General features: G+C 35.8%; 1 protein-coding gene across 2 annotated transcripts in view; it reads left to right on the top strand.

Annotated features, from left to right (window-relative positions):
- Window positions 1-14,635, top strand: part of LRCH2 (leucine rich repeats and calponin homology domain containing 2) — a 108,878-nt gene that overhangs the window by 57,274 nt on the left and 36,969 nt on the right. For both annotated transcript variants that reach the window (XM_045538902.1, XM_045538901.1), the window contains exon 12: window positions 11,536-11,601. In XM_045538902.1, coding sequence (XP_045394858.1) covers window positions 11,536-11,601 — 66 coding nt within the window. The remainder of the gene's footprint in view (window positions 1-11,535; window positions 11,602-14,635) is intronic.

The following is a 14,635-nucleotide window of genomic DNA, read 5'->3' as shown; positions in this document are numbered from 1 at the left end:
ATCTTTGATTTTTTAAGGAAGTTTATACTAGTACATGGTGAATGAAACTATCCTAGGGAAGCAGCAAAGGAACATTGCACAGAAGTAATAATCCAAAAGATTGGGAAGTGATACCAGCAAACAAATCATCAAGTCAGGAACTCATAAGGCTTCAAAGTCTGAAGCCTGGTTGTTGCCACCCAGCCAGGTTCATTTGCCCACTGCCCAAGAGGAAGCCACTACGCTGAGCCCGCAGGGTTTACGACAGAGAAAGAATTTATTCTGCATAATGCTATATGGGGAGACAGGAGAAATTTCTCAAATCCACCTCCCCAAGAGTTTGGGAGACAGAGTTTTAAAGACAGTTTGGCATAGGCAATTGAGTCTCCTAAATGGCTGTGTTCGGGGCAAAACCATAGGGTTGTAGAAATCGTCTTCTTTGCTGACCAGGTTCTTGGGTTGGGGGGTCACAAGACCAGTTGAGTCAGCTCCTCGGTATGAGGCAGTGGTCTGGGTGGGTCAGCCTTTCCACTGGAATATGGGACCTGGAAGATATCTCGGAAACTACCCCTAGGTTTCAAAGAGGTGATGTTATCTATGTAGAAAGCTAAGAATCTTTATGACCACCAGATGTGTGGCTCTACGGTGGCAATTATAGAAAAGCAAACAGGGGGACAGTAGCTTATCATTATTTTTAGCTAGGCCTGTGCCTTATTTTTAGCTGGGCCCTTACCGTAGTTCTCACCTTGCACCCCATTATTGATTTGTGTAAAGGGCGCTTTCAGTAACCGCTAGGCTTTTACCCAGCCCCAATCCTGAGATGTGGGCAAATGAAAAGGGAAAGGGCCGATGACTGTTCTGGCTTCTTCCGGCTGGCATGGGACATAGTCGGGCTTGTGTGTGGTGTAAAGAGAACGAAACCATTTTGCAGTCATCTGCAAATATCCACGGGTGCTGGGTTTTGAATCTAAGGTTTGCATGACAAGAACATTAGTGCCCTTATAGCCTTAGTACGGTGCTTAAGTGAATGGTGGACTATAAGAAATAAATATTAATAATGCCTAACTTCAAGAGCCCCTGTGGAACTGATCCAAAGTTCTGGGGAATCCAAGTGAATAATTTTGAAAACCAGTCAGGTGTGGGATCACTAGTAGAGCCCTGTTGTAGCCACACAGCTTGTTGGGAATTTTTCTATTCAGGTTTCAACTTTTCCTGAGGTACAGCAGGTAGTGTTTAGTACTGCACAGATTCTCCCCTGTTAAGGCAATAGGAAATCTAGCATTGCCTGGTTATCTAAGACTACCTGGGCTATTGAGGTGAGGGACCTTTGTTGAGCCCTAAGGCTTTTTGGAGTTCTTCTGTGATCAGTCTTAGCATCACAGACAAATTTCTAATCATATCACTGTTGGCATATACTCTGTAGATAGGGCAAGCTTTGTTACCAGGTGTCCTGGCAACCTTCTCTTACAAGGTCTATGAGGAACTTTATCTGGTGACTTGTAGCCAGGCATGAACTCAGGATTCAGTCCAAATTGTAGGCAAATATCAAAAACTCAAAAACAGTGGACAAGACTAGAATCTAATAACAGGTAGACTATAGTTTTTTATTTTTGAACCATATTTTTTCTCCAGTTTCACATTTTTATTAAAGAGGAGTCATAGTAGGATCAATTTACTTGCCAAAATAAACTTTACTCTTGCCTGGCCTGATTATTTGCATAAAGTACAGTAAGAATAATTATTAGCCATACAGGCTTTTCTTTCTTTTAAAATTGGCTTTGCTGGGACTTTTTCATAAGGAATCTCAGGTTAGACTTGAAAGCCTCTCGAGTCAAGCCAAGGATTCATCTGTGCCATAGGATACCTGTATGAATTGGGTAAATTCCTCTATTCTCAAGGTCCCAAAGTATCCGGGGGTCCCTAGACCTGTCAGAAGGTGACATTCTTTACTCACCATGGATCAGGAAATCTTATTGATGAGGTATCCGGCCAGTTTTTCCAAAGGGCTTTTTATTGGCTTTATAAAGTCAACCTTATGCAGTCTGGACACCTCTGAAAATATGCCATTCCAGTCAAAGCCTTGGTAAAATAGCCAGTGTGTTCCTGTTTTAGAAGAAAACAGATTCTTATTGAATAATGCAAATAACTATATTGCAATAAATTAAGAATACTTACAAATAGTTTTCAAATTCTGGAGAAAGTAGAGAGGAAAATAAATGCTTAAAATTTTGCTTACAAATATATACTTTGTTATAAGTTATGGGGAGCTCAAAAGAAGGAAAAAGTGTTTCTTGACTTCTGGCAAACAAAATACAAAAAGAATGATGTTTCAAACAAAAAGTCATAAAAAATTTAGTTTGGTTTCATGTAATTAATTTCTGTTCTGTTTGAGGTTGAGTTAGTGATATTTGTGAACATATCACCTTTCTAATTAAAGTCCTAGAAGTTTGTTTTGTTTTAGTTCAATGGTATATAATCTCCAAAGTTATCAAAATGTGTATTCAAGAGAACTTGTCAGTCCTTTCCATGACTTTCCTTGAAGAAACTTTGGACTTAGCAGTTTAAAGAACCACTTTCTTAAATGAATCAAAGTTAAATAATAATTGTCTATGGATGACAAAGGTCTTAGAGTAGCCATGGTTAAAAAGACAATTGGCAAAGTTGGTTATTTTTGTGGCATATGGCAATCTAACATAATAACTATAATTATTACTGATAACATACACCAAGACATATCAATATTTTATAATATTGGAATATATGTTAATAACATGCTTATACAAATACAATCCAAAGAAAGCTAAACACCATTTCATATTTGGAAATGCTTCCTATATGGTTTTAACATGCCAAATTAGCCTTAACAAGCCCAAATAAGCCTGTCTCAGACTTTCAGTGGCCCTAATATATAAAAAGCTAGTTTGAGGTCAAAAGGCTGGATTTAGAATTTGGGTTTTGGAAAGTTTGTCAGGTATCAAAGGCTTAAAATATTTGTTCAAATACAATCACAAGCTGCTATAAAATAATGGTCATTTATTTAACCAAGAATGATAGTCATCAAAACAGGAAGTTATATGGGTATAAACTTTAACCCTTTTAAAGTTTAGTTTTTCTATTTAGTCAAAACTTAATAAAGACAACATGGGGATTATCTTGATAAAGCATGAAATCTTTGGTTCTTTTAGGCCAGTTACTGAAAAAGTAAAGAACAACCTTCTGTAGTTCAATTTTTTTTTAATTAGAAAAGGAAACAGGTTATAGAATCAAAATGAGTACATTGTATAATTTCATTAAGAGCAAATTAATACCTTAAGAAAACTTTGTTTTAACCAAAAGTTTTCTTTTTAATTATAGCCAATGGGATCAGATACAAATTCCTTCATAAATTCTCTTTATAAACTTTAGCCCAACCTGCACGGACCATTTACAAAACATGCCTGAAAACTTTCTTTTGTCCTAACTTTCCCTTTTCCTAAATAACCAGTCATTTTAGGACAAAAATTTACATACAAGATCCTTTCTCTACAAAATTATTCTCCTTTAACCTTTCTTACCAAAAATACATTTCTGTACTTACTGCCTTTGTACATCTCTTTCTCTTACTCATTAGTTACTTTCTATTTTGTTTTTATTTTCTTTCTAGATCTATATTTTGATTCAACCTTTATGTAAGCTCTGAATTAGGCAAAATTACATATATATTTAACAACACATTTTACGTTTATTTTATAATTTAATTACAAACATATCTTATTTTCTGGTACACTTTATATATAGAATCACATGTATTGACTAGAATTTTTATTTTTAGTAACTCTAAACTTTAGTGAAAACTTCAGAAGCAGTATGTCATAAATTGTCATAAAACACTTGTTGCGAAAGAGGATCACAGGTTACCCTAAAATTCATTTAGCCAAACTGATAATTCACAGATTTTAAAAAGCAAAAATCTTACTCTTTTAGAGAGGAGACTCAGTTTCCCAAGCAATCATAAGACCTAATATAGACAAACTGAAATGCAAATTAGAGAGGAGGAAAGCTGAATCTGTTTCTTTTTCTCTCCTCTCCTTTTTTTGCAGTTTATTCAAAAGGTGAATAAAAATCTTTTGCTATTCTTATTAATATCATATGAAAATCTAGTTCAAAAGAGAAAAGCAAATTTTTCCATTGCATCAGTGTATTAATGGTACAGCTAATTTCAATAAAATCCTATAAACAAATCCATCTAACTTTAATAAATTTGACCATAAGTTAAGATTTTTACAAACCTTTTATAACCTTCATTTTTTTTACTTTTTTACATCCACTTAGTTTTTAACTATCATTTACTTATTTAATTGAAGTCAGTATCAAACCAATAAATTTAAAAAAATTATCTTTTTTAACAAAACTATTAATATTACTATGTCTTACAACCTTTTCATTTAAAAAATCTTATTTTTCTGCCAGAATAGAGCAGAACAAAAAAATTAAATAAATAAAAAATATTATTTTTTATATAGAATTCCTTCTTTCCTATCTAGCAGTTTTAATTTAATCATAATGTTAACTCTTAGAAAAACCTAGGAAGTTAAAGTAACTGAACTGTTGTCAGTCCCCAATTTTTATTACCACAGCTAAATGTATTTAGTTTTCTCTATCATAAAATAAGATGTCAAGTTATATAAACTTAAACTTATGTTTAACAATTAAATGTTTTAGTATTTTATCTTATAAATGACTCATTTTATGGTTATTCTCTTTAACATAACATGACTTTAAGATTTTAAGTTACTGAAAAGAATTTTGAAACCATAATATAGGCACCATCCCTAATGTCTTTCCTGGTCCTCCTAGGTCTCATGCAGCCAGATGGCATCAAAGATGGCTACAAAGGACAGGGCCTATCTGTGTCCTCAATTAATTTACCAGGTGCAGAGTTCAAGACAAAACAGGGTGAGGGGAAGGCGGGAAGATCCAATTCCTCCTGGAATAGCCAGGGGGCAAAGCTGGGGCAAGGAAGAAGGGGGTTGTTTTCTGCTAGATTGTGCCTTGTGCCTCATAGCTGCTAGTCTAGGCACTGAGAACATGTCCCCAGGCCTCACCATGGCCACCTATCCAGACCCCAGAATCCGGAGGTTCAAAACCAAAAACACAAGCTCACAGTCAAATTCAGCAAGATTTGAAAATATTACAGAAGCAGCAGTTTTATGACCTTAAAATATCTAAACTTTAATAAAAGTTTTAAAGCTAGTTTTATTTATCAAAGTTTACCAAAGTCATGTGAGCTAAAAGGTATTTATTTGAGTTATTTCCTGTTTTCCTGATAAAATATTTGATTTAAATGCTTACTTTTTTAAAGACAATTAATTAGAGCTCTTTTACATATTTTGGTAGTGAAATACCACATAGACATGACATGTATAGACACACAAACATACAGACATACAGACAGAAGCAGAATTTTTATTTGCTGGCTTTTAAATATATATATATATTTATTCAGCCTGTCAATCTTTTAACTACCTATTTTACTGCTCTAAGCAGTTGTTAGCTAGGTAATAATTTGCTGTCCGAGATGATGACTCCTAGGTGAAACAAGGCTGAAAATTTATATTTCAAAAGCACAGAGCTAGGACTTCAGGCCTAAATATTGTACTGGCATTTGCTCATACCAAGGAAAAAGGTTATATGCAAGGTTTCAGTTAAGATAAGCTAGCCAGGAAAAGTACCCTAAACAAAGGTAAGACTTGTCATGTAAATTTAGAACAATGGTAAGGCTTTCTAGTGACTCAGTCCTCCCTCTCAGACACTCTTATAAACAAATATCCTTTTTTATAGATATAAATTTCTTTTATAAAAGGGTTTCAAGATATCCAACTGAGGGCCAGGAGTGGTGGCTCATGCCTGCAATCCCAGCACTTTGGGAGGCTGAGGCAGGAGCACCATCCGAGGCCAGGAGTCCGAGACCAATCCTAGCAACAAAGCAAGACCCCTGTCTCCACAAAAAGATAGGAAAGTTAGCTGGGCATGGTGGCATACGCCTATAGCCCCAGCCACCTTGGAGGTTGAGGCAGGATAATCTGATTCAATCTGATCCCACTCCCAGTACAGTTTCTACTTTAATTTTCAAACCAATTAGGATCAAAAATTTGCTTAAACTTAGCTCAAAACACAGATCTGTGGAGCTTCAGGATCTGAGAGAAAGCTTGCCCATAAGCCCCAGTAATGGGCACAACCTGGCAGGTACCTCGCTTGTCTCCTCGGTGCTCCTTGGGGGTGGGGGAGGGGGCTCTGGAAGCTCTCTTTTGGAACCCACTTCTGACAAATTTAACAAGAGTTTAATTGAGGAAAGAACAATCCACAAACCGGGCAGCTGAACCAGAACAAGTTCAGAGAGACTCCAGCACTGCAGCATGGTTAGAGAATATCCATAGATAGTTCAATTCAGCATTTGTCTTGAACAATAGGCTGCCTTTGTTTGGCCAAGACTCATTGATCAGCAAAGAGGAAGAGTGGAGAGGAATCAAAGTAAATGGAGCCAACTCTAGCCAGGACAAACAACTAACATTTTTGCTTTTGAACATTTAAACTAAAGTACCCTTCCAAGGGGAACCAATAAGCCTTGACCCAGGTTATAGCGTGATGAAGGAAACGAGGTGTTTCCACAGAGGTAGAAAACAGGTTTTATGAGATCCAAAAAGTCACAAAAACGGCTCAAAGAAAGGAAAGCCTCACTAGCATCAACAAACAGCAAAAGTTACACAAATACCAAACCAGAACAAGTTCATTCCCTGTCCAAGAATTGAGCCTAGGCTGTCAAGATGAAAACACAGACCTTTAACCATTAAGCTTCGAGGTAAATTGGCCTCTGCTATTCTTCCCACAGGGGTAGTATTAAAAGGATTTTTATCTTTGTTTCAGACCAGATATTTCCTCTTTAATTTTGTCAAGAGAATTTTTAATGCTAGCCATGAAATTGTTACATGTTCTTTTAGTTATGATTTTTTTTAATACAAATAAGACACTTGCTTAGAATAAGAGATCTCTAAAAATCTATTTCTAAATTGAGTTTTTAGTTTAAAGGATCCATTTTGGCCATTAATTTTTAATGAAGTACTGATTTTTTTTATTTTTTCAGCATATTGGGGTATGGGGGAGGGGATGGGTGCATACATACATAATGAGTGCGATGTGCACTGTCTAGGGGATGGACACGTTTGAAGCTCTGACTCGGGTGGGGGTGGGGGCGCAAGGGCAATATATGAAATACTGATTTTAAAGTTGATAATTTAAGAGTATTCTTCTAGACAGACTCCCTATTCTCTGTCCAACTGGGGAGAAGTCTCCCCAAGACAAAACTTTTACTATATTACAGGGAAAGCCAAACGAAACTCCAGAAGGAGCCAAAATGCCTCTAGAGAGGCCAACAATCCAGAGAAGGAAGGGGTGCTGGGGCGAGCTTTGACTACTCACCAGGATGTCCTTAAGTTCTAAACACTGTTTCTCTACTGTAAACAGATCCAAGCACTGTGGATTGGGTCCACAACGTCCCACCGTTAGGGACGGAGCCAGAGACGGCCCTCAGTCCAAAAGAACTCAGAGGCTGCTAGGGCACATCTCTGAGTCCGCTCTGCCGATAAGAGGCGGGCCGAACAGTGGGCATGTGCCCACGAGGGCAATCTGGGACGAGGGCAATCCGGGACGAGCCCCCAAATTGTTGCCACCCAACCGGGTTCATTTGCCCACTGCCCAGCAGGAAGCCAATACGTTGAGTCAGCAGGGTTTACTGCAGAGAAAGAGTTTATTCCGCATATCGCTATGTGGGGAGAGGGGAGAAATTTCTTAAATCCGCCTCCCTGAGAATTTGGGAGACAGGGTTTTTAAAGACAGTTTGGCATAGGCAATTGAGTCTGCTAATTGGCTGTGTTCCGAGTGAAACCATAGGGTTGTAACAATTGTCTAATTTGTTGACCAGATTCTTGGGTCAGTTCCTCGGTATGGGCCCAGTACTGGTCTGGGTGGGTCAGCCACCAGGTCCCACTGGAATGCAGGACCTGGAAGATACCTTGAATACTACCCCAAGTTTTCAAAAAGGTGATGTTATCTATGGAGAAAGCTAAATCTTTATGACCACCGACTATGTGGCTCCAGAGTGGCAATTATAGAGAAGCAAACAGGGGGACAGTGGCTAGTTTTTATCATTATTTTTAGCTAGGCCTGTGCCTTATTTTTAGCTAGGTTCTTACCATCGTTCTCGCCTTGCACCCTGTTACTGATTCGTGTAAATAGCGGTTTCATGGTTAGAAGACTGTCTCCTCTTTCTATAATTGAGATGCATAGATTAAGCTGCATTGTGTTAACAGTTTATTGTTGAATTTTTAAAAGCCAATATTTATTCCCTCATCAAAATATTGGATTATTTCTACTTGTGTCTGAGTGTATTAAAGTCCCTCTGAATCAATGACTTTGCCTATATTAAAATAGCTATTCAGCAAGTTCTAATTTTACCTTCACTATAATCTGGGAAATTGAAAAAAACTATAGTCTTTAAAAAAAATCAATACCTTAAAAATAATGTTGCAAGACTGTGCCTATAGTTAACAATACTGTGTTGTACACGTAAACATTTGTTAAGAGAGTACATCTCATGTTAAGTATTCCTACCACAATATAATAGAATTGAAAAAAAATGTTTTCTAGAATGGAAGCAAGAAATCAAGGAGCTGAGAATAAAATGAAAATGTCAGAATATTCTTAATATTAACTTGAGGATAAAAGAAAGGGCAATATACATAACCTAAATTTTTGTGCCCCCATAATATGCTGAAATAAAAAAACCAAACATTTCTATTAAAAAAATAAAGATAGAGCTATTGTGGAAAAAAAAAAGAAAGGAAATTCTGTTGAAAAACAACAACAAAAAATGCGGATCTGTTATTTATTGAGCCAATTCTTCAAATTTTCATCAATCCTATTCATGTATGTTAGTATTTAAAAAGTGGCTACTGCTTTTTCTTGTACTAATTTTCTTATATGGCTTAATAAGCAGATAATTAGCTGGCTTCTTAAAATTTGGTTATTATCCTAACGAAGGGATTAAAATATATTTGGGCTTTTGCAATAAATAGCTTCAGTTGCCTGGTTCCCATTGCAACTTTGTTCCTGCTGACATACTCTGTAGTATTTTCTGTTATGTCTTTCCTTTTAATAATTATTTGATTTACTTTTAGGTATGTCCTGAGAGTTTTTCTTTATTGTGGGAAGATGTGCTTCTGAGTACTATGTGATATAACTAAATAACAAAAAGTAATTATGAAAATCTATAATTAATGTATAACTAAGGATCACAGAAAACAAAATCAGATTTTGATAAGTTTATTATTTTGGTTTAGAATAATAGAAATTATGTACATTACCTGTTTCATGTGATTTTTTTTCTGATCATATGAGCATTTAAATTTGAGGAGCATAATACTAACCTCTAACTTTTTATAACTAGGTAGTTCTCTCAATCCTTGAAATCTATCCATTCTTTCTTTTCTGCTTCCTTTACTAATGACTTCCCTGTCTTCTCCAAAAACATCTTTCTTCTCCTATCTTTTGGTTTGGTTGATGTACATGAAATGTGAATACAGATGGAGCCCTTTAAGTTATAGAACATCATTCAGTCACAAACTCTTCCAGAGGACCAGAGCAGCAAGACATGCATCAAGATAGAGTTTGTAGAAGCTTTAAGTATTAAGGGGCCAAATTGATGGAGCCAAATTTTATAGTCTTCTAAAATAGATGTTTATTCTGACTTTGAGTATCACAGAGTAAATCATAAAATATCAATGTACATAGCAAAATTTTATATAAGTGAATTCTCAAATACATAAAATATATTGTATAGGTAAGTGGATCTTAATTTTTTTTTCTTTCTGCTTCAATATGACTCATACATGTCAGTAATCACAATGCTAATGAATGTGGTGTGGGGAGAAATCAGAATTTACCATAGTGAAGGGCATAATAGTTTGATCCCCTTCTGCAATTATTCTGATATTTCCCTCAGGGCGGTACTTACTGCCATATCTCCTTTTTAAAAAATCACCCTTTTAAAATATATTTTTTCTAATAGTCTAAGATATTTCATTATCTTACTTCTGTGTTTGGGATTTAAGGTGATTTTAGTGTATGCCAATACAAAGAAGAATAAAGGTGTCCTTAATTGCAAAATTGTTTGGCCCAAAGGTATACTAATTTGCATATGGTGCTTGTCCTTTGTACCTCACTGTCACTTCCTCCTAGTGAGGCTCTACTAGATCCAAGCTAGTGAGGAAACCAGGGTAATGGAAATTGGTTTCTTTATCCTAACCATATTTCTGTAATTACCAACTTATATTTAGTTCATTATGTATTTTATTAGTCAATATGTAGCTTAAATTTGAAATTCTTTTCATGCAGGTTTTTTTTTTTGAGACAGAGTCTCGCTCTGTTGCCTGGGTTAGGGTGCTGTGGTGTCAGCCTAGCTCACAGCAACCTCACACTCCTGGGCTCAAGCAATCCTCCTGCCTCAGCCTCCCAAGTAGCTGGGACTACAGGCATGCGCCACCATGCCCGGCTAATTTTTATATATAATTTTTAGTTGTCCATATAATTTCTTTCCATTTTTAGTAGAGAAGGGGTCTTGCTCTTGCTCAGGCTGGTCTCAAACTCTTGACCTCGAGCGATCCGCCCGCCTTGGCCTCCCAGAGGGCTAGGATTACAGGCGTGAGCCACCGCGCCTGGCCTTGAAATTCTCTTCTATTTTTCTACTGATAATTGACACCTAAAGATTTTATTTTGAATAAAAGACAGATATTTTACTCTTTATAATACTAAACTTTAAAATTGAAAGTTAAGTTATATTCATTTATAGTAATATTATGAATTCAAATATGTACAGTTATTTTCTTAAACAAGCATAGTTAATAATTCCTTTTGACTTTGAGATTAATACTTGGAATTATATAAAATTATGGTCAAATAACTCTCTTACAATGGTTCATCATTATTTTTCTTTTTTTGGTTTTCTTTGAATATATTAATAGTTTCATTGGGTTACTAAAAGTTTAAGAAACTTGTTATTTTTCAAAGAATTGAACTTCATCACTGGTTTTGCATTTAGAATTAAGGTTTATTATTTGGCTTTTTGCAAAATGATTATGTATTGATTATGTATTACATCAGTATACCTCCTATAATTTGCTGTGCTGGGAAAACTAAATCAATCATTATGGTACCAAAAAAATCTGTATCTCTTTATCTTTTGTCTCAGCCAAAAGTTAGATATGCACAGGGCAATAATAGCATGGCTAGAAGATAGCCAAACTTCCAGAAAGGGTCTATAAAAGAAGATCCATGGAAGTGTGAACTTTATTCCTTCATAATAGTGTACTTATGGGCATCTGATCTAAATAATATTTAAATATTGTTTTCTAGCAAAGATCTTCATGGACCACATGCAGTTTATTTTGGAGATATTTTACTAATATATCATGTGTAATATTCTCTTTGATATATTTTGGAATTGATGTGTTGATTTACTTCTAGGATTCTTAATCATTCAACTTCTGTGATGAGAAACAAGCCGAAACAAACTGTGGAATGTGAAAAGAGGTAACAAAGTATCTTAGTCCTTACATATAATATTTTATAATGAGATTTGATTCTCTGATAGTAACATTTTTGTATATAGGCTTTAATTGAACAAATGATATAGATTTAATATAACTACATAATTTAAAGAGGAAATGTGTTATGAGTTAAATTTACTTTTGATATAAACAAAATTTAAAAATGCTGATTTGATCTCTTTTTATGCTCATGTGTGCATTTTGTCCTGATGAATCATTCATTTATTCATTCATTCAGCAAACATTTATTGCATTACTATTACTACCAGGAATAATGTGTTTCTTTATCACTAATTATGGTTATTCCCTATGTTGTTATTTACATTTTGATTTCTTTTCAACTGGATGTTACTGAATTCTTCTATATGAATGCATGATCTAAGTCCACATATATGGTTCCCAGACAACTAGAAGACCTTGAAAGTTTCTATGTATTCTTTGGTGGTTTGAATGAACATCAAACTCTACTTCTGAGTCAATCCTATGGGAGTGTAGAGATCAAAGCCTAGGGGGAAGTATAGAAGTACAAACAGAGAGAATTAACATTTGTTGAATGCATGTTATATGTGTACTGTTCTTAGTGCTTTAGATGTATTATCTCATTTAATCCTCACAATAACTCTGAAGTTGTTACTGTTGTTATCCCCATTTTACAAATGAGAAAACTGAGGCTCAGAAATTGTCAAAACTTGCTCAAGATTACACAGCTAGTAAGTGATAGAATCAGGATTCAAAACCAGGTTGCCTGATTCTAGAACCCCAAGTTTTAACATATGGTAACAAGAACACTCAGTTTCCTACAGATCCACACATCTCACTGGATGTCTTTTCCTGGATATCTCACAGTCCAAACTGATTTTTCCCCAAACCTATTTCTTCTCCTATAGAGTCTGCCCTAGTAAATGTGCCACAATTTATTTATATAATCACCCAAGTCAGCAACTTTGGAATTATTAGAAACCCCTCTCTCTTTTGCACCCCTCCAATTTCAATCAATCACAGAAAATTATAGCTTCTTAACATTACTTGCATCTATCCCAACCTCTTCATTCCAATTGCAATTGCATTGGTTCAGGCCCCATCTTTTTCCACCTGGATTATTACAACAGCCCCAAACATATCTCCTTTCTTCAGTTTTGCCTTGCTTTAAATCTGTCTTCTGAACTGTGGAAGAGTGATGATTCTAAAACACAAGTCTGACTGTGTGACTCCCACTTCTTATAAGTCTTAAAATGTTCAGGTTGGCCCACAAGGTTGAAGTAGGTTTCTGCCTACTTCAAGAGCCTCATCTTGTGCACTCCCCCACTGGCACCCTTTACCTTTAGGAACAGGATTCCTCTCTTTATTCCCACATGATTCCATTTCTCTATGTTCTACATTCTACTTCTTTGTCTCTCTGCTAGGATTGCCCTTCCTTCTTCCTTTCTTCACTTAGTCCTTCAGAATTTAAGCATGAGATTACTTTTCATACTCAAGTCTAGGAATACTCATCTATTTCAAATTTTATTTAATTGTATTTAGCCCACTCTCCTTTTGAATATTGATTCTGCTATCTCACATTTTTGCTTTCCTTAAAGTCTCTGTTATTTACTTTTCCCCTCAGTTCGTTTCATTCCCACCTTAAGCTTCCTCCCCAAGTTCCTAACATTCTCTTGAGAAAAACCCAATTGCCCAAACCTCAAAACTGTGGCATCCAATCCTGGCTTTTCCTTCATACAATTATTGCTGCTTCTTTTCTTTCGACACAATCACCCAATTTCTTCTTTGAAAACAAAAGAAAAAATTAAAAATTTTTCCTGATTACAAGAGCAATGTAGCTTTATTATTGAAAAATTAGAAAATTTAACAAATATAAAGAAAAAAATAAACAAATAAACATCACACATTATCCCACTCCCCAGAGAAAACAAGCCATATTGTTTTGGTATTTTTCCTTTTAGACCTTTTTTTCTATATGTGTGCATGAATGTTTGTATTTGCATGTGTGTACATGTGTATATACACTGCAGAGTTGTATACCCTGTTACATACTCCACACTGCTACTTAGATATATAGTAGTCATGTCAACTTTACTTTCTAAAACCACACTCTTAATCTCCCTTGTTGCACCCCTAAACCTGTTCCTGCTGCATTTTTCCCCATTTTAGAACATGTCAACTCCATCCTTCCACTTGGTCATCTCAAAAACCTTAGAGTCATCCTTAACTTGTCTCTTTGTCTCACATCTAATATCTAACCCATTAGCAAATCTTATTGACTCTACCTTTAGGATATATCCAGAATCTGATCATGTCTTACCACCTCTACTCCTACCACCCCAGTCCTAGCCATCTCTTACATAAATTATTACAACAGCCTCTTAACAAGTCTCCTTTCTACACTAGTTTTCCTTTAGTCTATTTTCCACTAAGTATCAGATTGATATTTTAAAAATGTAAGTCAGATCTATCATTCATCTTCAGAATTCTCTACTGACCTCCCATGTCATTCAGAATAAACACTAGAATCTCCTAAACCCTTGTAAACCCTTACATTATGTGTTTCCCTGTCACTCTCTTGACTCTCCCTGCCTGGTTAATTCCACTCTAGCTATACTGGCCTCCTTGTTGAATCTCAACAAGGAGACATTCCTTCCCCACTCCTCAATGCTTTTGCTTCTGCCTGGAATGATTTTCCTCTAGATAATTATATGGCTTAATCTCATGCCTTCAGGTTTCTGCTCAAATGTCACTTCATTAGCAAAGTGTTCTCTGAACAACATGTAGAAGAGCATGCCTCCCCCACTGATTTGTCCCTATTTCCCATATCCTGCTTTATTTTTCTTTATAGAACTTAACACTATCTGACATTCTGAATATATACTTCTATTTTTTTTTCAGAGACAGGGTCTCTTTCTGTTGCCCAGGCTGGAGTGCACTGGTATGATCATAGCTCACTGTAACCTTAGAATTCCTTGGCTCAAGCAATTCTCCTGCCTCAACCTCCTGAGTAGCTGGGACTACAGGCATGCACCACC

The sequence above is a fragment of the Lemur catta genome, chromosome X, assembly GCF_020740605.2.
Source record: "Lemur catta isolate mLemCat1 chromosome X, mLemCat1.pri, whole genome shotgun sequence".
In the NCBI taxonomy this organism is placed as follows: Eukaryota; Metazoa; Chordata; class Mammalia; order Primates; family Lemuridae; genus Lemur; species Lemur catta.
This window is presented reverse-complemented; position numbering and strand designations above follow the sequence as displayed.